General features: G+C 52.2%; 11 protein-coding genes across 11 annotated transcripts; 5 read left to right on the top strand and 6 right to left on the bottom strand.

Annotated features, from left to right (window-relative positions):
* Nucleotides 1-318: 318 nt before the first annotated feature.
* Nucleotides 319-4,884, top strand: POX_b02444 (uncharacterized protein; the record flags this gene model as incomplete). The annotated part of the gene is made up of 2 exons (XM_050111358.1): nt 319-600; nt 778-4,884. The coding sequence occupies 2 exons, from the start codon at nt 319-321 to the stop codon at nt 4,882-4,884; spliced, it is 4,389 nt and encodes a 1,462-aa protein (XP_049971704.1).
* Nucleotides 4,885-5,272: 388 nt separating this feature from the next.
* POX_b02443 (NAD(P)H-dependent FMN reductase LOT6) lies at nt 5,273-5,959 on the bottom strand (the record flags this gene model as incomplete). The annotated part of the gene is made up of 1 exon (XM_050111357.1): nt 5,273-5,959. The coding sequence occupies one exon, from the start codon at nt 5,957-5,959 to the stop codon at nt 5,273-5,275; it is 687 nt and encodes a 228-aa protein (XP_049971703.1).
* A 1,422-nt stretch (nt 5,960-7,381) lies between these two features.
* On the top strand, nt 7,382-8,848 carry POX_b02442 (uncharacterized protein; the record flags this gene model as incomplete). Its single annotated transcript, XM_050111356.1, has 3 exons — nt 7,382-7,591; nt 7,655-7,911; nt 7,984-8,848. 3 exons carry the CDS (start codon nt 7,382-7,384, stop codon nt 8,846-8,848), a joined length of 1,332 nt encoding a protein of 443 aa, XP_049971702.1.
* Nucleotides 8,849-9,854: 1,006 nt separating this feature from the next.
* On the bottom strand, nt 9,855-10,568 carry POX_b02441 (uncharacterized protein; the record flags this gene model as incomplete). Its single annotated transcript, XM_050111355.1, has 2 exons — nt 9,855-10,430; nt 10,494-10,568. The coding sequence occupies 2 exons, from the start codon at nt 10,566-10,568 to the stop codon at nt 9,855-9,857; spliced, it is 651 nt and encodes a 216-aa protein (XP_049971701.1).
* A 437-nt stretch (nt 10,569-11,005) lies between these two features.
* POX_b02440 (uncharacterized protein) lies at nt 11,006-11,440 on the top strand (the record flags this gene model as incomplete). Its single annotated transcript, XM_050111354.1, has 1 exon — nt 11,006-11,440. The coding sequence occupies one exon, from the start codon at nt 11,006-11,008 to the stop codon at nt 11,438-11,440; it is 435 nt and encodes a 144-aa protein (XP_049971700.1).
* A 36-nt stretch (nt 11,441-11,476) lies between these two features.
* Nucleotides 11,477-11,692, bottom strand: POX_b02439 (uncharacterized protein; the record flags this gene model as incomplete). The annotated part of the gene is made up of 1 exon (XM_050111353.1): nt 11,477-11,692. The coding sequence occupies one exon, from the start codon at nt 11,690-11,692 to the stop codon at nt 11,477-11,479; it is 216 nt and encodes a 71-aa protein (XP_049971699.1).
* Nucleotides 11,693-11,881: 189 nt separating this feature from the next.
* Nucleotides 11,882-13,570, bottom strand: POX_b02438 (uncharacterized protein; the record flags this gene model as incomplete). Its single annotated transcript, XM_050111352.1, has 4 exons — nt 11,882-12,630; nt 12,841-13,334; nt 13,419-13,445; nt 13,509-13,570. The coding sequence occupies 4 exons, from the start codon at nt 13,568-13,570 to the stop codon at nt 11,882-11,884; spliced, it is 1,332 nt and encodes a 443-aa protein (XP_049971698.1).
* A 1,589-nt stretch (nt 13,571-15,159) lies between these two features.
* Nucleotides 15,160-17,414, bottom strand: POX_b02437 (uncharacterized protein; the record flags this gene model as incomplete). Its single annotated transcript, XM_050111351.1, has 2 exons — nt 15,160-17,129; nt 17,180-17,414. The coding sequence occupies 2 exons, from the start codon at nt 17,412-17,414 to the stop codon at nt 15,160-15,162; spliced, it is 2,205 nt and encodes a 734-aa protein (XP_049971697.1).
* A 1,689-nt stretch (nt 17,415-19,103) lies between these two features.
* POX_b02436 (uncharacterized protein) lies at nt 19,104-19,967 on the bottom strand (the record flags this gene model as incomplete). Its single annotated transcript, XM_050111350.1, has 1 exon — nt 19,104-19,967. The coding sequence occupies one exon, from the start codon at nt 19,965-19,967 to the stop codon at nt 19,104-19,106; it is 864 nt and encodes a 287-aa protein (XP_049971696.1).
* Nucleotides 19,968-20,343: 376 nt separating this feature from the next.
* Nucleotides 20,344-22,499, top strand: POX_b02435 (Nucleolar GTP-binding protein 2; the record flags this gene model as incomplete). Its single annotated transcript, XM_050111349.1, has 3 exons — nt 20,344-20,441; nt 20,507-21,251; nt 21,672-22,499. The coding sequence occupies 3 exons, from the start codon at nt 20,344-20,346 to the stop codon at nt 22,497-22,499; spliced, it is 1,671 nt and encodes a 556-aa protein (XP_049971695.1).
* A 613-nt stretch (nt 22,500-23,112) lies between these two features.
* POX_b02434 (uncharacterized protein) lies at nt 23,113-25,243 on the top strand (the record flags this gene model as incomplete). Its single annotated transcript, XM_050111348.1, has 2 exons — nt 23,113-23,168; nt 23,224-25,243. 2 exons carry the CDS (start codon nt 23,113-23,115, stop codon nt 25,241-25,243), a joined length of 2,076 nt encoding a protein of 691 aa, XP_049971694.1.
* Nucleotides 25,244-25,334: the final 91 nt, after the last annotated feature.

The raw sequence follows: 25,334 nt of genomic DNA, 5'->3' as shown, positions 1-25,334 counted from the left end.
GAGCGATGATCAAGTGGTGGAAGTGAGGGACGAGACCCTCGGTGGTCATAGAACATTATTCTGATTCAGGGCTTAACTCCATTAAATCCACTTGATTCATGATTACAAACAGGCTAGAGTCCGGTTTTCTCTAAACTCCTGCTTCCTCGAGTCCCTTTGGCCTCCTAATATCTTCTCCTCCTTCTCTCTCTCTGTCTCTCCTTCCCTCTCCTCTCATTTTTGATTTCCTTGTTGAGGGTGCATGAATGGGGTGACTTTTCAGCGACTCCTCTTTTTCCCTACCGTCGAGACTTGCTGCGTATAACTCGACAGCTGCTCATGTCTGCGCCGCCCGACCCACTGCCGCAGGCAGTGGTCGTGAATAATGAGAAGCTTCAGGCCGCCAACAGCGAGAGTTCAAGATCGGCGTCGGCGGACGAAGCCAAAGGACCCGACGTGACGTTACAACCGCCGAAACAAAAGAAGAAATGGAGTCAGAGTATCAACCCGTTGCGTTGGCAAACACCACCGCCCGTGCCGGAAGAGCGTACGCCTTCACGCGAGTATGGGGCGTCATTCTTAAGCAAGGTGACATTTCAATGGATGTCCCCCTTGATGAGGGTACGTGTGTCGCTGTGATTCTGTGCATCGTTGCGGTTTTCCGCTGCGTTGGAGAGCCGGTGGCGAAGTCGGGGAGCCGAGGGATAATGTAAATGGGCCTCGGCGAAAAACCAAGGAGGAGGGGAGGCGCCATCATGAAATTTTGCATGTAGACTGACAATGAAAACAATTCAATAGGTTGGATATCTGCGACCGCTTGATCTGCAGGATATCTGGACAGTCAATCCTGATCGAGCCGTCGATGTATTATCAGATCGCTTGGACGCCGCCTTAGAAGCCCGCATCGCGCAGGGTACCAAGCGCTCGCTCGTGTGGGCGCTGTATGATACATTTCGCTTCGAGTTTATTCTCGGTGCCGTGTGCCAGATCTTCAGTTCTCTCCTTTTGGTCTTTGCGCCATACTTGACCCGATACCTGATCGCCTATGCAACAGAAGCCTACGTGGCTCAACACGCAGGGCGCCCAGAACCCGCCATCGGACGCGGAATGGGATTTGTGGTTGGAATCACTTTGATGCAGGCAACGCAAAGTCTCTGCACGAACCAGTTTCTTTACAGAGGCCAGACGGTCGGTGGTCAAATCCGCGCCGTACTCATCTCGCAGATCTTCAACAAGGCGATGAAGCTGTCGGGTCGCGCAAAGGCGGGTGGACAGGCGACCGATGCAGAGTTGAAGGCTCTGGAGGCTACCAAGGAGTCTCTGATCAAACAGGATGACAAGGCAAACAAGCCAGACTCCAAGCCAACGGCAGCAGGTGTTGCCGGCGTTGCTGGTGATGGTCGCGGATGGAACAATGGCCGTATCGTTGCGCTGATGAGTATTGATGTCGATCGTATCAACCTGGCCATGGGGATGTTCCATTTGGTCTGGGCCGCACCGGTCATGCTCATTGTGACTTTGGTGCTGTTGCTGGTCAATCTCGGGTACAGCTGTCTTTCCGGATATGCGCTCCTGGTCTTTGGTATGCCATTCTTGACCTACGCCGTGCGGTTCCTGATCAAGAGACGCCGCAACATCAACAAGATCACCGATCAACGTGTCTCTCTCACCCAGGAGATCTTGCAAGCCGTGCGATTCGTCAAGTTCTTCGGCTGGGAGAGCAGCTTCCTCGGCCGGTTGAAGGAGATTCGAAGACGGGAAATCCGATCCATTCAGACGCTTCTCGCAGTGCGAAACGCGATTCTCAGTGTATCCATGTCGATTCCGATCTTTGCCTCAATGCTTGCTTTTATCACCTATGCGTTGACCAATCATGATCTCGATCCTGCTCGAGTTTTCTCCTCGCTCGCTTTGTTCAATTCACTACGGCTACCTCTGAACATGATGCCTCTTGTGCTCGGCCAGGTCACGGACGCATGGACTGCTCTGAACCGAATCCAGGAGTTCCTGATGGCCGAGGAACAGAGGGAGGATATCGAGAAAGACACAACAATGTCGAATGCGATTGAAATTGAAAATGCCTCGTTTACTTGGGAGCGTCTGCCGACCGATGAGAAAGAAGATCAAGCGCCCAAGAAGAAAGAGGCCAAGAAGGCAGAGGCCAAGGATTTGCCCTCTCGGGGTGAGAAACAAGGCGTCGACGAACCTCCTTTGGAGCCATTCAAACTCAAGAATATCAATCTGGAAGTTGGCCGCAATGAGCTGCTGGCAGTCATTGGTACCGTCGGCTGTGGAAAGAGCTCTCTCCTGTCTGCTTTGGCTGGCGATATGCGTGTGACGGACGGCAAAGTTCGAATGAGTACCACGCGATCCTTCTGCCCGCAATACGCCTGGATCCAAAATGCTACGGTGCGAAACAACATTCTTTTTGGCAAAGAGTACGACGAATCGTGGTATGAGCAAGTCATCGATGCATGTGCTCTCGCCACAGACTTGGAAATTCTCCCAAATGGCGACTCGACAGAAATCGGCGAGCGTGGTATCACCGTGTCTGGAGGCCAGAAACAACGTCTGAACATTGCTCGTGCCATCTACTTCAATGCAGAGCTGGTGCTCATGGATGATCCTCTCTCTGCCGTAGACGCTCACGTTGGGCGTCACATCATGGACAAGGCTATCTGTGGTCTTCTCAAGGACCGATGCAGAATCCTGGCGACTCACCAGCTTCACGTGCTCAATCGCTGCGACAGGATCGTGGTGATGGATGAAGGACAGATTCACGCCGTGGACACCTTTGACAATCTAATGCGTGACAACGAACTTTTCCAGAGACTCATGTCGACCTCCAAACAAGACGACACAAAGGAAGAGAAGGATGAGGCGGAAGTCGCCCAGGAAGCTATCGACGAGCCAGAGGAGAAGGCCGCGCCTCGAAAGACATCCCCTGCCAGGCCAGCTGCCGCCGCCTTGATGCAGCAAGAAGAACGAGCCACCGCTTCGGTGGGATGGGGCGTGTGGAAGGCCTATATCCGTGCTTCAGGCAGCTACTTGAATGCCGTCGCAGTGATCATCCTTCTCTGCCTCTCCAATGTCGCCAATATCTGGACCAGCCTGTGGTTGTCCTATTGGACTTCGAACAAGTACCCGAACTTGTCGATGGGCCAATATATTGGTGTTTATGCTGGACTTGGTGCGGTCGGTGTCCTGCTCATGTTTATGTTTTCCACTTACATGACAACGTGCGGAACCAACGCGAGTCGCACGATGCTTCACCGCGCCATGACACGTGTGCTCCGAGCTCCCATGTCGTTCTTCGATACAACGCCCCTCGGCCGGATTACCAACCGCTTCTCCAAAGATATTCAGGTGATGGACAATGAGCTCTCGGATGTGATGCGCATTTACGCGTTGACTATGACCATGATTATCTCGGTCATGGTTTTGATCATTGTGTTTTTCTACTACGTGAGTGACAACCCTCTTCATGTTGAAAGCTTTCTCTCGAATACGCTACTGACCTTGATGCACTTCTTTCCGCTACAGTTTGTGATCGCACTCGCTCCGCTATTTGTTCTTTTCCTCCTTGCGTCCAACTACTATCGCGCCTCTGCGCGGGAGATGAAGCGTCATGAATCCGTTCTCCGATCGCATGTGTACGCCAAGTTTGGCGAGGCAATCAGTGGCGTTGCTTGCATCCGAGCGTATGGCGTGGAGAATCAATTCCGGCGAAGCATCCGCAACTCCATCGATGTCATGAACGGCGCGTATTTCCTTACCTTTTCTAATCAGCGATGGCTCAGTATTCGCCTTGATGCCGTGAGTACTGCTCTAGTCTTTGTCACTGGCGTTTTGGTCGTCACGTCGCGATTCAACGTGTCCCCCAGTATCTCGGGGCTGGTCCTGTCATACATCCTGTCGATCGCCCAGATGCTTCAATTTACTGTTCGGCAACTCGCCGAGGTAGAGAACAACATGAACGCCACTGAGCGTGTCCATTACTACGGAACGGAATTGGAAGAAGAAGCACCTCTGCATCGCGTCGAGGTAGCCGCCAGCTGGCCCGAAAAGGGCCACATCGTGTTCGATGACGCGCAGATGCGGTATCGCGATGGCCTTCCCCTGGTCCTCAAGGGTCTAAGCATGGACGTCCGGGGCGGCGAGCGCATCGGTATCGTTGGACGAACCGGTGCGGGTAAATCCAGTATCATGTCTGCCTTGTTCCGTCTCACGGAGCTCTCGGGAGGGTCGATCCACATTGATGGGGTTGACATCTCGACCGTCGGCCTGCACGATCTTCGCTCGCGACTGGCCATTATCCCCCAAGACCCTGCACTTTTCAAAGGCACCATCCGCTCCAATCTCGATCCTTTCAACGAGCACACCGATCTGGAGTTGTGGTCTGCCCTGCGCAAGGCCTATCTCATTGGTGATGAGACCATCGGGCCGGATTCCGAGACCTCTGAAAGCACATTGGGCTCTGCAGGCTCCACTCCGGTCATTGGCAGCGACTCGAAAGCGCGACCGGCGAGGGGTCTCAATCTGGAATCTGCCGTTGATGAGGAGGGACTGAACTTCTCCCTGGGCCAGCGGCAACTGATGGCGCTTGCGCGTGCGCTGGTTCGCGATGCGCGAATTATCGTCTGTGACGAGGCGACCTCGTCCGTCGACTTTGAGACCGATCAAAAGATTCAGTATACCATGGCGCAGGGCTTCGAGGGCAAGACCCTGTTGTGTATTGCGCATCGTCTGCGAACTATCATCCACTACGACCGGATCTGCGTCATGGACCAGGGTCGCATTGCAGAGATGGATACCCCATTGGCGCTCTGGGACCGACCGGATGGGATTTTCCGGGCCATGTGTGAGCGGAGTGGTATTTCTCGGGAGGATATACTGTCCTCGTGAGAGGAAGTGGTATCCTTTCACGCATGGGAAAAGGTGGGGAGACTTTCGAGATTGTGACTATTAGTTCATCTATCCCAACAAGGGGTACAAAGTATATACTATATCAGCCGTGGCGTTGGACTCGGTGTAATAATGAACATATCATAATGATTGGATTTCCAGTCAATTGTTTATTTTTTGTTTCATTATCTTATTGTTAAAATTGTTTTTTTTTTCAAAAACAACAAAGAAAACCGAAAAACACCATTTCAACCTATTGCCCGTGCCAATCTTCTCGAGAATGGATTCAGTCTTGAACTATCAACTAAAATTCCACGGAATTTTTCGTCAACTCTGATTTTCCTGTACAGGGACCTACCTCACTTCACTTCAACCTGCGATCCATCTCTCACTCTCTATCCAATTCACACACCAACTCCATCCCCAAATTCCTCATCATCCCTTCCACCCCCGCCTGCTTCCACCCTTCCACATCCCGTTCATCCAAGTCGACCCTCACCTCTTCCTCCGATGCCGTCCCAATCGGCAGCCCCGTGTACTTGATCGCCAGCGCCGGCGCCGTATTCACCACTCTCATTTTCAACCCGGTCAGAATTCCACGCAGATGATCAGTCGCCTTGCTACCGCCCCGAGACCCGTACGAGACCATCCCCGCCGGCTTTCCGGTCCACTCATGGAACAGATAATCCAGTGCGTTCTTGAGACTGGCCGGAACGCTCCAGTTATACTGGGGCGTCACGAAAATGAAGGCATCGTAGCTCTGGACGGTGGCTGACCATGCGCGAGTGTGGGGTCTGGTGTAGTGGGGGGTCGGATCGTGTGCGGGGAGACGGGCGGGAATGACGGATTCGTCGTAGAGTGGGAGGGATTGCTTGGCGAGGTCGAGAATGGAGAAGGTGATGTGTCGCGGATCGGTGTCGGTGGAGGGTGGATTCGTGGGTGAAGAGGCCTTGACATGTTGTGTGGGTAAGGCTGGATCGTTGACGAGGACGTCATGGACGTAATGGGTGATGGTTGGATTGAGGCGCGGAGAGCGCGTGCTGCAGGTTACGATGGCGATGTGTTTGGGCGGCATGGATGATTGCGAGAAGGGGCTGTTTTGTTGTCTGTTCTTGGGCCAGGTTCCAATAGGGATGGGATGGACAAGTATGTCTCACCGAGAAAAAGTAGACTTGATGGTGGTAGAGGTGAAGTGGTGACAGGTCAGACCGGACTTTGAGATTTATGATTACCTTGCTGAGAGAGTGAGTGGACGAGTTCCAGGCCCAGATTTGACCGTCTCTCGCTGCAATTCTCGAGGGGGTTGCGGTTGCTGGAATTCGATGGTACGTCCGATGGATCCGGGGTTTCATTGAACACCAGACAGATGGGCTACACCTTTGGTCGATTGAAAGACTCGGCGATGAGAACGTTGCCCGATCAATCTCCTCGAATTCAAGACGTGTTGAGTAGGTCAGGTACCACACAGTATCAATCTACCCTGGAGGGCTAGCGTCCAAGTCTGCAACTTGGTCCTAAAGAAGAGTCCTCTGTCCTCTATCCGTGCAACAGAGGTTGATCTACAGATCTCTTCGCGCTTCTCACCCACTGTGAAAACGTTCGGCTCGAGTCGATACCAAGCAAGAACTTCTGCTTTGAACCGAGTTCACGTGCTTCAAGGCGGACCCGATCAAGAACATTCCTTGAGAGATGCTACTTCTCTTTTTGAGACTGCAGAAGAAGTCCAGAGTCCGGCCAGACCACGCCGGCTGTGAGAACCCAAAATAAGCGAGCTGACCGGTACGACTGCAGAAATCAGGCCATTTTATTGACATTGTGATTGCTATTTACTCCACCAATATCATCATAGGTGCAATTTCCCTGCACAACGTTGCCTGGATCTCCTTCGCAGAGCTGTTGTTTTGATGAAGCTTACTCACGCCCAGCCGAAAGCTAGCGTCGGAGAAATTGCAGCTTTGGGTAAGATGCTGACAGGGCCAAGACAAGTGGAATCTATCTGGCGAGCCATGCATCGACCGGATTCTTCACACGTGGGAAGAGAGGTTCATCGCTCGCACGATTTATCCCGCACATCATAGCTGCGAATAGCCCGTCGTCGTCGGCGGAGGAGGTTTCTTCAGGCGATGAGCAAGGGAAGAAGAAAGCTCGCTTAGACGAGCCGGGAATTTCCAGGAGCGTTTCTCTTGATGAGGATCTACAGTGATCCAACCACAAGCTGCATCATGGAGCACGTTCGGCGGGACGTACAGCTTGGCATGGCTGCGACTGCTGACACGACCTTCCGCTGATCCTTCAGACTAACTCCTTTCGCTCGACGTACCATCTCAGAAGGGAAACATGCCTGACGACTTTACCCCTCTTGTGGTGCAGCGGTTGAATTCTACCAAGACTGGGCAGCTGAGGACATGGTCAGGTCTATAAAAGGACAACCGGCGACTCGAAATGGCGGATCCTTTCATCGTTGAACCAGGGAGACAGATCTCGAGAATCCTTCACGATGAAATCCGCTATTGCCGTCGCGGCGATCTTCGCCACATCTGCCCACGCGATAGCGACCAGCGGCAAATTCACTGCCCTGAGCTTCAATGTGGCTGGTCTTCCGCAGATTCTTCAAGGAAATGAGGTGAATGGATCCAAGACCGATAACTCCGGCTTGATTGGCACCTACTTTGCCAAGTATGGTTACGATCTGATCCATCTGCAAGAGGTAAGTAGGATCGGTTTTTCCACAGGCCTGTTGTTGTCACAGACGGAGACTGATCGATGATAGGACTTCAACTACCACGCATACATCTATGCGACCGATAACCACCAGTACCGAACGCCTACCTCGGGAGGTGCCGCCATCGGCAGTGGGCTGAATTCGTTGTCCAACTACAACTGGGTGGACTTTGTCCGGTCCAAGTGGAACACCTGTTCAGACGCGTCGGGCAGTGACTGCCTGACTCCCAAGGGATTCACATTCATGCGATGGAACCCGTCCGAGGGTGTCTTTATCGACGTGTACAATGTCCATGCCGATGCTGGGTATGTTAATGCCAAGGATTTTGCACCACCCGACGAGCGATAATGACTGATATACTTGGCCTGTGAATATAGCACCGAGGCCGACGATGAAAAGGCCCGCAACAGCAACTTGCAACAGGTCGCAGACTACATCGACACCTGGTCCGTCGGCAATGCGGTGCTGGTGATGGGCGATACCAACAGCCGGTACACCCGCCAGGACGACACCGGCATTCGCGTCTTCAAGTCCCAGAACGGACTCAAGGATGCCTGGGTTGTCAATGAGAAGGGTGGTGTCTACCCCACCGCTGGCGCCGATGCCCTTCTGTGCGACAACCCATCCGCCAGCTTGACGTGTGAAACCGTCGACAAGGTCCTCTATCGTGGCTCGAACCTCGTGTCCCTCTCCGCCGATAGCTTCCTGTACGCGGGCAAGCAGTTCCTCAACACCAACCCTCAGTATCTGGGTCAAATCCTGTCGGACCACAACCCGGTCCTGGTCGGCTTCTCCTGGTCCACGTCGAGCGCTCTCCGCCAGAGTCAGTTCTCAGGCGGTCCCCACGGGGACTGGTTCAACGATGCGCCCAAGCTGCCCGCTTCTCCCGTCGCATCGGTCCTGACGTTCCGTGGTTCCAAACGCTTGGACGGTGTTTCTATCAAGTTGACCGATGGGACCACCTTCACCCACGGCGGTACCGGCGGCACTGCCAACAGCCTCACGCTCGCCGCGGGAGAGCGCTGGATCAGTACCGAGCTTTGCACCGGCCAGTACAACGGCTGGACTCGCAACTTTTACATCAAGGCGACCACCAGTAAGGGACGGACCCTGGAGGCAGGCACTGCCACTGGCGATTGCTCCACTTTTGTAGCTGACTCTGGATACGGGGTTGTTGGCTTTATGGGACAGGATGGGGATGAGATTGACCAGTTGGCGCTCATCTATGCTCGGTATGCGTGATCGAACCGTGTCTGAGCACGCTCGATTCTCCTAATTTCTTCTCTGTCTCGAAAGGAAATAAATGAGGGGAAAAGAGATCAACCCTCGTTTATTTTTTTTTAATCTTTTTTTTGAAAAAAAAGAATACGAAAAACAAGTTCCCTCTCTTTCCCTTCCTCGCGAGCATCGGGCTATTGATCGATGGAGAGCAATAAACATACCCCTGTCACCATTGACGAGGGATCAAATGTACATAAAATCAGGAAAGAATAAATAATTCCTTTATAAAACTATCTATGAGCCGCTTACAGTGTGATCATATTCAACAATCTCTCCCCGTTGTCAACATTGATTCTTCGTCATTGCCATTTTCCCCTTTAACCTCCCTGAGACGACACAAATAACCTACAGCTTGAGGAAGGGTCGGGACTCAATGGTGCGTACAAACAATTCCGACCAACGACTTGACTTTCATTTGCATCCCTGCAAGAAAGAATGACCATTCTGAGGACCTGGGCTTAACTGCGAGTCAACATGTCTGCGAATGGATGTGATAGCTCAAGGTGTTAGCTGGAGGTTCGAAAGGTCAAAAGGAAAAGAACCAATGGAAGTTTCTATATATTTCTGTCTTGTAAAGTGGGGTAGGTACTTGAGTGTTCTGGTCATACATACGACAGGAGAGTGAGAAAAAAGAAACTGGTATAAATTGTATCGCGACCCTCGAGACCATGCCTATAAGACGTTATTTCCATTTCCGCATCTCATACATAATCTTTCATTAATCCTGGCAAATCATATCGTAAAATCATCAGGGAGAACATGAGAAAACAAAAACATCACCAAAGAAGAAGACCAAGGCAGGAGAAGAGAGAGGAGAGGTTCACCCCCCGGGGCATTACAAGACCACTCCCCTTTCTCCATCCGGGACCCTTTCCCTTTGTACAGCTCCGTTGTCCAGTTCGAAAACCAAGAAACAAAAGAAAAAAAAACAAAAAACCAACCTCTCCCATCCCTAATGCCCAGCACGTTAGACCACATAGTGAGGTCGACGGCTGGAGCTTCGGTGACGGTGTGATGACGAGTGGCCTCGACGACTGCTGTGACTGCGCCGACGCACAGTGGTCTCCTTGACGACGACCGGCTCACGACTCCTGCTGTGGATAAAGACCGCCAGAATGGCGGTCCAGAAGAAGAAAATAGTCTCCATAATCCCCAGTGCAAAGGAGGCCTTGAGCATGGCACAGGTCTTGTCCACATTCAGTGACAGGTGTTCCACTTGCGCACCATATGCGCCGAAGGGACCCAGGGAAACCCAGACGATACCTGGGTTCCAGCTGGAGCAATCTGCACTGGCGATGAAGCGCAACTCATAGACTCCAGCAATAAACGCTCCAACAAAGCAAAGGTCCACAAAGGCGACAAAGTATGCAGAGCGCTTGGTGGTGGAGAAGCGCACGAGCGTGTCGAGGACCCAAAAGGCAGCGATCACGCTAACGATGAAGAGGACCAGGATGTAGGCGGGCGTGAGCATGTTGGCCTTGAGGTAGCCATTGACAAAGTATGCCTGTGCGCGTGATGGGAATGCATCGTTAGTATGGAGTGGCTATGAAAAAGCGCATAGATCATCGATGCACTGGCGGGCGGAGCGGCGATGCATTGGACTTACCATCATACCGATGATCGGAATGAGAAAGACAAACTCCACCAGCCGGTTAAAGATGAAAAAGACACTGCCAATCATTTTGACAGTGGTCTATGGAGCATCCACAGTTTTCCAAGAGAAAGAGATGGTTGATCTTGAGAATGCGGTCGAGTCACGCACGTTGGGAAGCGGAAGAGGTGCTGTTGACGCAGAGCGCAAGAGAGGGAGCCCGCAGTTTCAATGCAGGTCAGGAGTGCCGTGATTCACGCAAGCAAGGGAGCGGCGCTGATTCTTCCAGACTGGAGAATATTTGCGCTTCTACTGATGTCACACACAGCGAGCAAGAAAGGGAGAGAGAGCGACGGCCAGAGAGGTCGTCACTATGTGACCTGGGCAAGGATCTAGGAAGAAGACGAGGCAGAGCAGAGACGCAGAGAAAGGAAAGGAACAATGCCCGACAGGGACGTGAAATACAGATGCAGAGATCTCCCAGAACCGAAAAGAAAATATAAACACTCCATGATCACAGATCTCGAATGGAGTCCCTCGTGCCGTCATCTTGCGCTGAAGGTGGGGTCGATGTACCACAGGAGGCTGGACGAGTCACAACGTCCTGCCGAGGTGGCTGGGGTAAACGCCCACGCCTGCGTGGTCCAATGGAGGAAGTTGAGACATCCTGGAAGAAGGCTAAGACAAGAACAGGCAAAAAGTTGCTCCGGTCATCCCGCGCTAGTCAGCTTGACTACCATTGCGTGCATGCTCTGCAAGACAGAGAGGGTCTGGGTGCTGTGTACGCTGGACGAGATGTGATGATGGTTGGAGGGACAACCCGAGTCGGCCCGCTCCCAAAGTGGACCAGCGCAACTGCCAGCCCACTTAACTTGGACGAGAAAAAGGTCTGGAAGTCTATGCGATCCATGGAAGTCGAGTTCGCTTTTGAGTGGGGCCGAGATTCAGGAACAGGATATTAGCAGTCGTGCAGGACGCGAAGCTAACTCCGGACCCTGTCAGTTGGTGCGGATGCTACGAGGTAAAGGAACCGAATAAAACATATAGTCGATGGCAAAATTCAGCAAGGAGCAAGAAAGAAGAAAAAAAATTTGAAAGAATAAAATCAAAACGGATTGGTCAGGTGCGGACATGCGGCCAGATCCATCAAATATTGGATCTTCCAACTTCAACCTCAAGCAGTGCTCGTTGCCAGCCTGCCAAACGCATGGCATGAGAAGAGAAAGTTTTAACATGGGACAATAAATGCTACAAAGGGTATTGCAACGCTCATCTTCAACACATAACGGTCATCAAAGGACGATGGGGGGTGGGCAACGCGAGCCGCAAAGCAGGTCCTTTTTGAGTTTTTTTTTCTCCAAAGCGGTTCTCGTGCAAGGAAATCGTTGCTGCCGCCATCTATTTTACACGTCCCGCAATGGCGCATCAGTCAAGGGCCGACCCTGACCGGGTGAATGGCCGGCACCCTGCAATGTATTGGGTGCCGTAAGCCCAGCCGCTGCCATTTGGGACTGATATGTGGTATCCACTGCCGGAGCAGGGGAGTAGGCATGGGTCATCCCCGGATTTTGAGTCATCGCATAGCCATGCTGCATCTCATACCCATTGCCCACGTCATCTTCGCTCGATGACCAGTTCCCGTCAGGATCCTGATCGTGGGGACGGCGAGCATAGGCCTGAGAGGCAAATGGAGGACCTGCGGCTGTGTATCCCGAAGCACCAGAGGGCAGGGGGCGACTTGGGGGAGAGGCACGCTGCTCCAGTCCATGCGTGCTACTCAATCGATCTTGTTCGGGATGACGGAGAGCTGAGGTACTGTCACTGACAAAATCGCTCATCCCGTTATCCGCCGGGTGGGCCGGTTCCGTGCCCCAGGTTCGGATGGGATATGCCCGACCCTTGCGCCAGGCCTCGCTGAGTGGAGGGAAATACTGGCGATAGGCGACGGTAGCACAGACAACGCCCAGCAGGGAACCCGTGATCACGTCAAAGGGGTGATGACGGGCATCCATGATGCGGGAGACAGCAATCAGGGTGGCAGCAACGATGGGGATAACAACGAGGAAGCTTTTCCAGACCTCGCCGCGGTTGTCCATGATGTGAAGCTTGCCGCCTAACCAAAGCGCGGTGTAGAACAGTCCGGCAAAAGAAGCTAGGTGAATCATCGAAAGTTAGTGTTCAGACCCTCCACACACGCAGATCTGATCTGCCCAGACAGGAGTCCAGGCGAGAAATGGACGGGTAGTGGGAAACTCACAGCTACTGTGGCCTAAAGAAGACATTCCCCGTTAGTACTCGGAGCTTTCTTGAACGTGCATTGAGGGAGGTTACCGACGCACGTCAATGTTCAAGGGGGACATACCTGATGGCCACGACCGGAATCCATCTTTGATAATCTTGGGATCTCCAGTGCAAATGGTGGAATTAGACAAGCCATACACCAGGAGATCGTGGCTGCCCGGGCGAGGCTGACAGCGATCAATCAAGTCCGGGCGAGGTTTACCACAGGCATTTTTGAGAACCTGGGTGATCACAAAGGCCATTCCCTGCGACAGAAGAAGACCCAAGATCCCGCAGTTCATCTCCCACAGGCGGTCCTTCCACCGCCAGGGACCCCGCATGCGACGCTTCCCCGAGACGGGGTCTTGCGGCTTCTTGTGGGAGAAGAGGCCATCGATGAAGAGGGTGTAGACGACAATGAGCACGAGGGGAAAGGCGCCCGAGATGCATAGGGCGAGGTAGATGGGGATTCGTTCGTGAACGGCATAGGGGTATTGCAAGGAGATGTTCTGCAGGGAGAAATGTTGGTGGAACGGTTCGATCGAGTCTAAAATCCAAAAGCCGACCACGCAGGCGCTAGCGAGACGGAGAGGCGGCGGTCAGTCACAGTCACGTTGTTACTGTTCCCATCTCGTTCGAGACCCGAGGACGAAGACGTACACAATGATCACGTAGTCGAGGATGTATCTGTGAACAATCCCTCAAAGTCAGTTGCAGTGATCAAGCCAATGGCCAATGCAGCGCACGTACGAAATGACGACCCGTGGTCGGAGTCGTCGTTTGGAGAAGGGCAATCGGCCGGGGACGCCCATCGTGCTAGCAATACACCAGGACACACAATTCAAGAAGTGACACAACCGGAAAGAATCAGAGGAGAATGAGGAAAGAGGAAATTCCCAGCGTGTGCACTGCGCAGTGATAGGATTTGCCAAGATCCGTCCCACGGCAAAACAACTAGGCAGCCTCGAATCTGGACCTCTGGGGAAGTGACCAAAGCACCGTGAGGGAGTTGTACACAGGGCTCCACTCTGGAGGTCGCGTGCCTCAGGCTGATGTCTACCGGGGGGGATTTCGCAGAGAATCAGGGACTGGACGGACGGGAGTGGACCCTGAAACTCGGTGACGAGTCGTCAAGTGAAGGAGTTCGCACTTGGCAGTAACTTGAACAGGACCAGTGGTGGGTGGGCGCTACAAAGCACCCAATTTAGGTGCCCATGTTATTGCGCCGGGCGAGTGCTTGGCGTTGTTTAGCGCCACTGAGAAAGCGCCCGATATGGAAGATACCTATTTGTTGATCTTATTCAAGTGGGGCATGGCAAAGCAGCCTATGTCCATGGCTTGGAATGTCGTCGGATGATCGGCCTGGACTTGATGCATTCAAGGATGAAGGATTTCCGAAGTGTCAGCATACACATACTATGAAGTTACCTGTCCGACACAAAGAGGTCAAAAGTAGTCGCCATCAAAGTCTCGCAGAAAATTACTTAAAAGGGCAACCAATCCCGAGAGGCTGTGTACTCCGGAGGAGCAAGTCGGAGATCTTTGTGGACCGATCAAAACTTTGCTGTGCGGAGGAGGTCGAGACTGTTGGTCACAGCCGAGTCCTGACTGCTCATTGCGCAGAACGCAGTACGCAGTACCTACTACGCACGGTTTCTTTACCTCGACCAGGCGTAAGGACTCAACAGTCAATCCGATCATTTTTCTCCATCATGTACTACATCAAGAAAGACGGTTTTCTGGATGGACACCACCCGAATCCTCCAAGGCTACATAAAGATGGGATTCAGGTACCATGGACCGACCGTAGAACCTTTCAGCGTGCTGCCCTCAGTACCGCACCCACGTGGGTGGGCCGGTTCCACCCTCCAGCCCACTGGATGTAAAAGTGGATTGTGCTCCTCCTGCACAAGGGGGATCTCAGGACCTCAAGCTGGATGCCTCATACAGATTCCACTTGATATTCGTTCCATATGAGTCCATTGACTGATACTCTGCTGCACAGAGGGTGGGACTTGTGTTTCAGCGGGCAGATTGATCAAACTCTTCTGATATTGCATACATAGAACATACAATTTGCGCAGGGTCGAATCGCTACCTCATCTGTTCTATTGGACTGGATCAAGTTCTGATTGATCTGACAGGGAATGACCTCGCGAGCCGTATTCTGATCCCGGGCCAGGCTTTCTTCAGGGCAAAGGGAAAAAAAATCACGTAGGACTATATCAGCCTCTACTTGATTATCCCATACGGACAATCGCGAAGGAAGGGAAGTCAAAAAGACGGCTAGGTTGAGAACACATATTCATATTAATAAAGCAAGTCCATACCGAAGATGACGATTCAACTTTTCATCTCTAAATCCGGCGACTAGTGGTGTTCGAGGTTTTTTTTTTTGTAACTACGTGCGCTTCCGCTTGACACGGCGATAGCTTGGATGCCGGCTGGGGCTGGTGAGGGTGGAGGTCGCAGACATGGTGGACACGGTAACCGTCGTTGACGAAACAGTGACATGTGTCGAGGTGGTGCAAGTAGGACAAATACTGCTTGTTGACGTAGAAACGGTTGATGTAACAAAACGGCTCGTACTTGTCTCGGTGGTCAAGGTGCAGGTGGAACAAACGCTAGAAGTCCGAGTGATAAGAGGGGTACTCTTCGTCTCAGTGCATGTGGGGCAGATGGTCGAGGTCAGAGTGGCAGTCGATGTGCTTGTCGTCTCGCTGCATGTGGGACACATAGTCGACGTGTGAACACTACTAGGGGCACTTGTGGTCTCGCTACATGTTGAGCAGATGCTCGAAGTGTGCATTGACATGGGCACGCCAGGTTTCTCACTGCACGTCGAACAGATAGTCGAGGTGTGAGCACTGCTAGGTGCACTTGTGGTCTCGCTGCATGTTGAGCAGACAGTCGACGTATGAGCTGTCGTCGGCACACCAGTGGTCTTGCTACATGTTGAACAGATACTGGAGGTATGAGTGCTGATGGGGCCAGTGATTGGCTCGGTGCACGTTGGGCAGACAGTCGAGCTATGAACAGTAGTCGGTGCGCCTGTCTCGCCACACGTCGAACAGATACTCGAGATGTGGGCAGGCGTCGATGGATTTGATGTCTGGCCGCACGTCGAACATACACTCGAGGTGTGAGTTGTGCTTGAGCTGGTTATATGGCCTGGAGTAGCTGCGCTGGATGATAAGCCTTCTGTAACCGGAGGAGTTCTAGTAGTGAGTCCAGAAGAATGTTCGGATGGCGGGAAAATGGTGGCTGCGGTTGTATGGGTCGACAGCTGAGAGCCCCCAGATGTTTCTGATGTGACACCATGGGAGGACTGAGAAGCACCGGAAGTGACCATGACGCTGCTGCCAGGCATCATAGATGTATGCCCAGGCGCAGTAACGGTCGAGATGGTGGCAGGACCAGTTTCACCTGGAGCAGTCTTAATGGGACCACTGGGGACGCCAGAACTACCGGGAGCAACAGGACCACCAGAAGTGCTAGGGCCGTGAGAAACACTAGGGCTGCTGGAGCTACTAGGAGCAACGGGGGTAAGGTGAGTAATGGGAGCACCGGAAGTTCCAGGGCCACCAGGGCCAACGGAGCCGCTGTGACCACCAGAAGCACTAGAAGGAGCTGAGCTGACATGCGTGCTGGGGGCCTCGGGTGTGCTGTGTGAGCCAGAGCCACCGGGAGCACTACTTGGGGCGGAGCTGATATGCGTGCTGGGAGCGCCAGATGCACTTTGAGAGCCAGAACCGCTGGGAGCACCACTTGGAGCGGAGCTGATATGCGTGCTAGGAGCCCCGGATGCACTGTGAGAGCCAGAAGCACTAGCAGCGGGAGTGACGTGCGTGCTGGGAGCCCCCGGTGCGCTATGAGAGCCAGAGGCACCGGGGACGATAGGGGCACTAGAAATACCGGGAGCACCAGGGATGATAGGGGCACCAGGACCACTGGGAGCACCGGGACCACTGGGGGCACCAGAGATGACGGGAATACCGGGAATACCAGGGGCGCCAGGTGCGGCAGTCGGGGCAGGCCAACAGATCGTCTCAGTCATCGTCGTCACAAAAGTGACGGTTGTACATAATGCGTGAGGAATAGCTGTTTCTCCAGGCGTGACAGGACCAGCACCGTCAGGAACAGCCCCAGAGCTCAAGCAATTGTCAGCATTCAAGAAGACTGGCTGGCACTTTGTGACAGACGCGCTGTTGGTAGTGTAGATGTTTTTCCCGCCGTTTTGGCCAGTTTCACAAGCAATGAAATTTGGATTGTCGTGGAATTGTAGTTGTCCCGTGGGTGAAATCGAGAAACCTGGAGTTCCAGGCTTACCTTGATCACATTGGAACTGAGTTGTTTCCGCTGGAAAGGCGACTGCGTTAGCATCGGTGGTTAGATATCGAAAAAAAAAATTATGTACTTACGAGTGATGATGCAGCCTTTGCCAGTGCTATCGGTGATCACTCCAGCAGAGTTAATACAAAACTCAGACTGAGGTAGACTCTTGTCTTCTACACGAGTCTGGCCTTCGATCAGCTGGCCTAGTGGACCAGATACTGCTCCAGAGACATTGATGTGGAAGCAACACACTGGCTCAGTGCGTCGCACTAGACCCTTGACACCAGCAGTCAAGACAGCCAGGAAGTAGTACGACTTCATAACCACCACGAGGAATGAGAGATGATTTTGGGCGTATTGAAGATGCGCAGTGCGCGGCAGAGATCATAGGTTTGGTTGCCGACAAAAAGTTTCAAGGGAGCCCGAGCCCAACCGACAGATGTCTGAACTCGTGTGACACGCGAGATGCTAACAGCCGGGCTTTGGTGTGTTTTATATGTGATATACGATAGCGGAGAACTGAAGAGCGCGTCATTTCGTGAACAAAGATTTGTATAAGGCCCACTCGGGGGAGACCTTCAGACAATACTTGGGACCAGTCGGGATGAATATCCGGGATACGGGTGAGGAGCGACACCCACGGATAGGTGATCATGTCGGTCGAGGGCCATTGAGAGTCACTTTGCTTCGGTCAGGATGGACCTAGTTCTTGAGGACAAACCCACAGTGACAAAAAATCATCATTTTTGGTTCTAGTCGGACTATCCATCCGCAGCAATCAGGGAGAAGATGGGCCTTAAGAGATTGAACAGTGAAACGTGAGCCGAGAGTGAAATGTGTGGGACAGTTGAACTGTTCAACTCATCGAGAGCTGACCCAATCGGTACGGTGACGTCGAACTTGGCAAATATGTTCACCTAGTCAAGATTCGCATCAAAGGTGTGCAATGACATCTGTCACTTAGAATTCCAGAGTCAAGCTTGCTGGTGGCTGGATCTGTTGAAGACAAGTATACTAAATGTGCAGGTGACACGAATAAGAGATCCTTGAGGATAATCTGTGATTCTCACAATGAAATATCTGCATGTATAATGTATCGTCTCGATCGCGAGCTCGGACACTGGACAACATGAGGTGCCGCTACGGCCGGACAGGCACGGATGCCTTAACCACGGGTTGACGGCGCACGATGATCTGGTACCTTGAGTCCGTGTTCCAGGATCACGCACTCTCATCCACCTGCGCCGAGAAATGCAGTCGATAATTTCCCAGTCTCGTTGACATTTGACCAATATTGCTGCGTACCATAGTTTCGACCCTTTTCACCCATAGGAACGAGGACCTGTAGTACGTCCCAGGAATTGATTTCCGACGTCCACCGGAACTTGGTCTGTCCATAAGGTATGATTAGTACTTCTTTGTGTTTAGATGGGGAATGGTCCTCAGAAGGACAGTTTAGATCAAGCCCAACGATAATTTTCGTGCGAGATCATGAAAGGGCATTCTCCAGAGTATCTCCAAGAGATGGCCGAGGAATTTGGTTGTATCTGGGTCCACGGTAAATACCAATGGTGCTCATTGTATCAGCGCCTGTGAAGACTCAAATGTGGGAATATCAACCGATTTCCAAGTTGAGAATCGCTCTTATTTTTTAAGACATGGTCTCTAGGTTGCGACAGAGTCCACGTGATTCTCCTTCTCGTTAGACCGATTGGTTGGATTTTGTGACGTAGCGAGCGAAGATTCAGCCGATCTGATGCGCGCAAGGCGGTAGGTGCTTCGAAAGTGGATGGCGAGCAGTTCAAGACCAGCGCGGTAATCGTCTGGTCAAGTCCGTTTTCGTGTTAGGCATGGCAAGCCCTGACGAGGATACCAAGTCCCCAATTCTGGACCAAAGAAGCTTCGCAGGGACAGGAGGTCAAGTAAAAGAAATATGAGGGTTTTTTTTTTTGGAAAAAGCAAAGGCTCGAATAATATTGTACAAATGTCTTCGTAGAACAGTTAGAAGAATCACAACTTGCCTCCAGTAATCTGCTCGCCCAACTTCTTGACACGGTCCTGAATGACATCCCAGCGAGCGGTCTCACTCTTCCGGGTTTCATTGACGATAGATTGAACGGTTGGCGGCATGCCCAGATTCCAGATGTTTTCTCCATGCTGGTGGTCGTTTCGCCAAGCCTCATTCTCTCCTTCGGGGAACACTCGATCAATTTCAGCCGCAAGCTGCTCTTCATTGATGATGAAAGTACGAGCATTCATGTAGAGAGACTGCAAGTGATCCCGTCGAATTGCATCCTTCTCCGCTTGCTTAGCCTCAAGCCGCGCGCGGGAAAGAGCCAAATGCTCCTCACGATTCGGGTCCGCCAGAACCTTGTGTGACTGGGGCTGCATAGCCGATACAATAGACGACCGGGTCAGACGCTCATCTTCTGCCTCTGGCTGTTGGAGAACACGTTCACGGCGCGTTTGGTTTTCGAGACTTCGGTTGAACATGGTCTGCTCGGCGGCTTGTTTCCGTTTGTATAATTTCTGCAAGCCCTCCCGTAGGTTCTTGCGGCGCACATCGGCCATCTTGAGTCTGAATGCCTGCTTTTCGGGGTCACTGCTTTTCGGGTTGACCGTGGGCTCTGCTGAGGGCAATGGCGTGACGGCATCGAGGTATGCTTTCTTGGGCTTATCCGCACGGCGGGCTGGGAATAGTTCGCGAGGGACTGGCAGAGTGCCCCTGACGCGTGGTTTCGATGGAGGGCCAGCCTGAACGATGCGGGGAATATCGACGAAATGGGGAGACTCTGGTCCAACTCGGAGACTTGCTGAAGTCGCGAATCCACGGACCTGCAAAGTAGCAGCCCGGCTGCTGCGGAGGATAGCCATGATGCACCGATGCCACGTTCAATGACGGTGGCCAGCAACTTCGGGGATAATGAGCCCCTAGAATTGAACAGTAATTATTGATCAGTCACCGTCTGAACACGATAAGACACTTGGCTCATGAAGGAGAGGCCTCGCGGTGCTTGACTGGGGCAGGGGACCAGCATCGGAAGAAACAGAAGCGATTTTGCCGTGGTCCGTGCACGCTAGTCGCTTCGCGCCAGAAAAAAAATGTCTCTCCGCCTTTCTAAGACTTTTCCCTTTTTCCTTTTTTTTGCGCTCTGCCAATTTTTTTTTCTTTTGATCTTCGCCTTCGAAAATTCTTTCGCAAGGTCGAGTCATTTTACTTGATTCTTCAAAACAGTGAGAAGTTCCCATCATGGGTACCGGCAAGAAGGAGGCCTCCCGTAAGGTGAGGCAGGGGAAGGTGAACGATGGCATGGGGAACGTGAAGATGAAGGGTGAAAACTTCTATCGGTACGCTGTCAAACTTGGTTCGCGTCGAAGTTGGAATATGAGCCGCTAATCTTCACGTCTCACAGTGATGCAAAGAAGATCAAAACCCTGAACATGTTCAAGGATGGCAAGGCCCGACGTAACGCGGCGGGAGACATTACTGTCGCTGCCTCCTACCAGTCTCGGGATGCCCCAGTTGCTCGCATTGAGCCCAACAGGAAATGGTTCGGGAATACTCGAGTCATCTCACAGGAAGCTTTGACTTCATTCCGCGAAGCTGTCGCTGAGCGTGCTTCCGACCCCTACCAGGTGCTCTTGAAGACCAACAAACTCCCGATGAGTCTAATCCGGGACAACACCAATGGTGTAAATGGCCTCAAGCAGCACCAGGCGAAGATGGAAATTGAGAACAACCCGTTCAATGATACCTTCGGTCCAAAGGCCCAACGAAAGCGTGTCAAGCTGGGGGTTACTTCCTTGGAAGACCTTGCTGATGAGACTGCCAAGACACACGATTCGTATCTTGAGAAAAACGATCAAGGGACACATGAGGATGGAACTCCCATTGTCGCCAGTGATGTCGGTGCTGTTGAAGATACAGTCTTCACCACTGCACGCGAGGCCGTTTTCTCCAAAGGACAAAGCAAACGTATCTGGAACGAGCTGTACAAGGTCATCGACTCTTCCGACGTCGTCATTCATGTCCTCGATGCTCGTGATCCGATCGGTACCCGCTGTCGAAGTGTTGAAAAATACATCCGCGAGGAAGCACCTCACAAGCATCTTATCTTCGTGCTGAACAAGACCGACTTGGTCCCCACAGGTGTCGCTGTAAGTTTGCTACAGTTCTTCGTTTTCCCCTTTGTGTTTATGCATCTTCTGCTCTGTCCCTCTCTCGATCGCGCTGCTTTATCCCATCCCCCTTTCCTCGGCCATCGCGCCGTTCCATCGCTAAGTCAAGGCTTCTTCCTGCGACTTTTTGTCGTATTTTTTCTTTCAATGGAGGTCCGTCTGTTACAGCTTTGGTAGATTGACAATGTCCCGCACCAAACTTCTTTCTGAAGCGAGGTTGACTGGCCTTCGTCTTGAAGGCTAGTCGTAAGGGACATACGTGTTTTGTTTAAGAGTTGAGTTCTACTTCTGCCTATCTATGGTGGCTTGATAGTTGAACTCTTAGTAACATCCCACACATCATCCTTGTCATTCACATCATGTTTTTTTTCGTGACCGTACGCTAACATGATATCTCAGGCTGCTTGGGTTCGTCATCTTTCAAAAGATTATCCGACCCTCGCTTTCCACGCATCGATCAACAACTCCTTTGGCAAGGGTTCATTGATCCAGCTTCTCCGTCAGTTCTCTTCGCTTCATTCAGACCGCAAGCAAATCTCTGTTGGCTTGATCGGATACCCCAATACGGGCAAATCCTCCATCATCAACACGCTCCGCAAGAAGAAGGTGTGCACGGTCGCTCCCATTCCTGGTGAAACCAAGGTGTGGCAGTACGTGACACTCATGAAGCGCATCTACCTCATTGATTGCCCTGGAGTTGTCCCGCCCAACCAGAACGACACCGAGGAAGATATTCTGTTGCGTGGTGTTTGCCGTGTGGAGAATGTGGAAAATCCTGAGCAGTACATTCCTGCCATTCTGCGCCGTGTGCAACCCCGCCATCTTGAGCGTACGTATGGAATCAAGGACTCTCAGGACGCTATCGACTTCCTGAGTCGTCTTGCCCGCAAGGGTGGCCGTCTTCTGAGAGGAGGTGAGCCAGACCTAGATGGTGTTGCCAAGATGGTGATCAACGACTTTTTGCGGGGCAAGATTCCCTGGTACACTCCCCCTCCCAAGGCACCCAACGACGACAGCGAGAAGATTGAGGGTCGTGAGGGTCGTTTGGGCGAAATGGGTCGTAAGCGCAAGCTCGATGAGGCAGTCGCAGAACCTACCGAGGAGAAGGTCGAGTCCTCTGAGTCGCAGCCTGAAGGAGAGTTCGGAGGCTTCGAAGATGACGAAGACGATGATGATTCCATTGCGAATCTCGAAGTCAGTGATGTCGAGAGTGGCGAGGAGGACTGAACGATGAACCTGGGCACTGGTGCCTAAGGTCATATATCGACGGCACCTCGACCTAAATCCAGATCATTGCACTGTCTCTATAGGCACGACGATTTGATCATCGAATTGCACACACGGCATATCATCGCCGAGCCGCGTCGCGGTTGTCCTTACAGTCTTGCCTCCCGCCGACGGGGGGGAAAGGGCTTCCGCTCGCATCGCCTGCCAGTTGAATCCAGGAGGATATTCCATATCCAGGCATGCTCCTGAAAAACGCATAATTGTGCACCGTCTTTAATGACGAACTCCTAGCCACGTCGGACAAGAAATCTGTGACTATTCAAGATACCCCGATTTTGAGAGAAATCTAACCCACTTCTTTTTTAAATGACCATTTGATTCATGTAGACTACTTGTCACAAGTAGAAACTCTTATCCTAGTTGACGGAGTTGGGTCCATGTCGATCTCCACGTTGGTCGCACAATTTAAGTATAAGGCTTCTTCCTCACCGCCCTCATTGTGGGGTCCGCTGGTGTCATCGTAACTTTCAGCAGGGCGTCCGATTTCAAAAGGATGACGCATGACAAAGAAGCGGCTCCTTCGCTTTTTCACCTCCAGCCATGGTAAGGAAAAATGCTGAACAACATGTCTATGATACCGTACAATGGCGGCAACCTGGACGTGGTGCTGTACGTTAAGCCGCTGCTGCTTCCAAGCCACTTCCGCAACTGACAACAAGGATAGTCGACACAACGATTCCGTGGTGGTCTTCGATCATGATTCTCAGCAACTTGCTTTGAGAAACACTGCGGACGAGGGTGAGGGTGATATGGAGCTTGCGAATTGCCCGCTATGCCACCGTCCAATGCATGAACCCAATCGAGGGAGGCATCGTGACAGCACAGATCCAGAAGCAGAATTTATCAATCCAAACTACTTTCGCATGCTTGACAACAGTCTACCGAGTTCAGAAAGCTCAACGAGACCTTCTTCGCCGCACCGTCGCCTAGTTCGATCTGCACTGCCCGCCGGGCCTACGAGTGAACCCACGTCCAGAACCTCTCCCGTTCAAAGTCAAGGGATATCTTCGTCAGCATTCAGCCCAGACTACTTCAAGCGTTTCTTTGTGGAGGAAAAAGTTCTCGGCAAAGGTGGCAAGGGCGTGGTTTTGCTGGTCAGACACGTCCTAGATGGTGTCTCTCTCGGACATTTTGCTTGTAAGCGTGTCCCGGTCGGAGACGACCATGAGTGGTTGGAAAAGGTGCTTGGAGAGGTACAGCTCTTGCAAAATCTCTCGCACCAAAACTTGGTCTCTTATCGCCATGTATGGCTTGAAAATGCTAGGATCAGCACCTTTGGCCCTAGCGTTCCCTGCGCGTTCATCATCCAACAGTACTGTAATGCGGGCGATTTACATCACTACCTTTGCGGGAATATACAAACGACGACCACGGCTCAACAACTCAAAGACCGGCTGCGCAGAAAGTCCAAAGGGGAAACGGATCCGAAACCAGAGACTGGAGGTCCCAGAAAGCTCCAATTGGACGAGATCTATTCCTTCTTCAGAGACATCACCGCTGGGCTCCGTCACCTTCATATGAACGGTTACATCCACCGCGATTTGAAGCCTAACAACTGTCTTCTTCACGAGACAAGTGATGGTCTGAGAGTTCTTGTGAGCGATTTTGGCGAAGTTCAATCACAAAATGCAATGCGCAAGTCAACTGGCGCCACAGGAACAGTTTCATACTGCGCCCCCGAAGTTCTTCGGCAAGAATATCCCGGCGGACCCTTTGGAAATTTCACGTTCAAGTCTGATATCTTCTCACTGGGGATGATCCTTTATTTCTTGTGCTTCGGTGATCTTCCCTACCACGGCGCCGATATCTTGAATGAAGATAACGAGGACTTGGATCAGCTTCGCGAAGAGATTACGCACTGGCCTGGATTTGACAACGTGCGGCGGAGAAGGCGTGATCTGCCAGCCAAGCTATATTCATTCCTGGATCGCCTGCTCTCTGTGGACCCGGGCCAACGTCCGACAGCGGATGACGTTCTGAATGAAATTCAAGCGGCCAACAATGCTAGTGAGAGTTTCAGATTTAAGCGCAATAATTCAACAGGCCCAGACATGAATGGACCTGGAAGGGTCTGTGCAGTCGAATCTGCATCTCCACAACGTATGTCAGAACGGGCACTTTCACCTATCAAGAAAAGAACTGCTCAAAGCCCGGTTTCTGTACGGCAAGAATCGGTTTTTGACACGAACCCGGGAATCAGCAGCACCCTGGTATCTGATACGGCTTTGGACACTCGGCGCTCTTCAATGAACCCAGAGAAGGACATGGTCATGCGGCAGAGGTTCTCAAACCCTCCATCAAATCTCATGGAAAGATCGCTGCCTTTGCACGAAGAGATGCTAGGACCCCAGACTCAGCCTGTACCACATGTGCAGCAACTCCTCCCTCCACCACCGCCCTCCCCATTCGCAATGATGCGCCGCTTCGGCACGTCGGTGATTTCACCCACCCTGCAAGTCTCGCTGTTCCTATTCAAGGTGGTCACAGTGCTGCACCCTTGTTCACCCATGGTTGTTAAACCGTGGCTACTGTATCCCCTGCTTCTTTTGGCAGCGGTCACCATGAGGACATATGATTACCGTGTCCAGGCGATCTCGACACTGTGTCATATTCTCATTGTGACCCTCGGCATGAAGCTGGGGATGCTCTGTACCTGGAACCACAATTACGCAATAGGAGTCTGAGGCGCTTCCTCTCTTGTTCGACACCTGCGAGGATTAATGAACATTTTATCACAGGCCACCCAGCGTTCTTCGTATGGTCTGAGGCTTCAAG

This window comes from Penicillium oxalicum, chromosome II (assembly GCF_001723175.1).
Source record: "Penicillium oxalicum strain HP7-1 chromosome II, whole genome shotgun sequence".
NCBI lineage: Eukaryota > Fungi > Ascomycota > Eurotiomycetes > Eurotiales > Aspergillaceae > Penicillium > Penicillium oxalicum.
The sequence above is the reverse complement of the archived record's forward strand: the minus strand, read 5'-3'. Positions and strand labels throughout refer to the sequence as shown.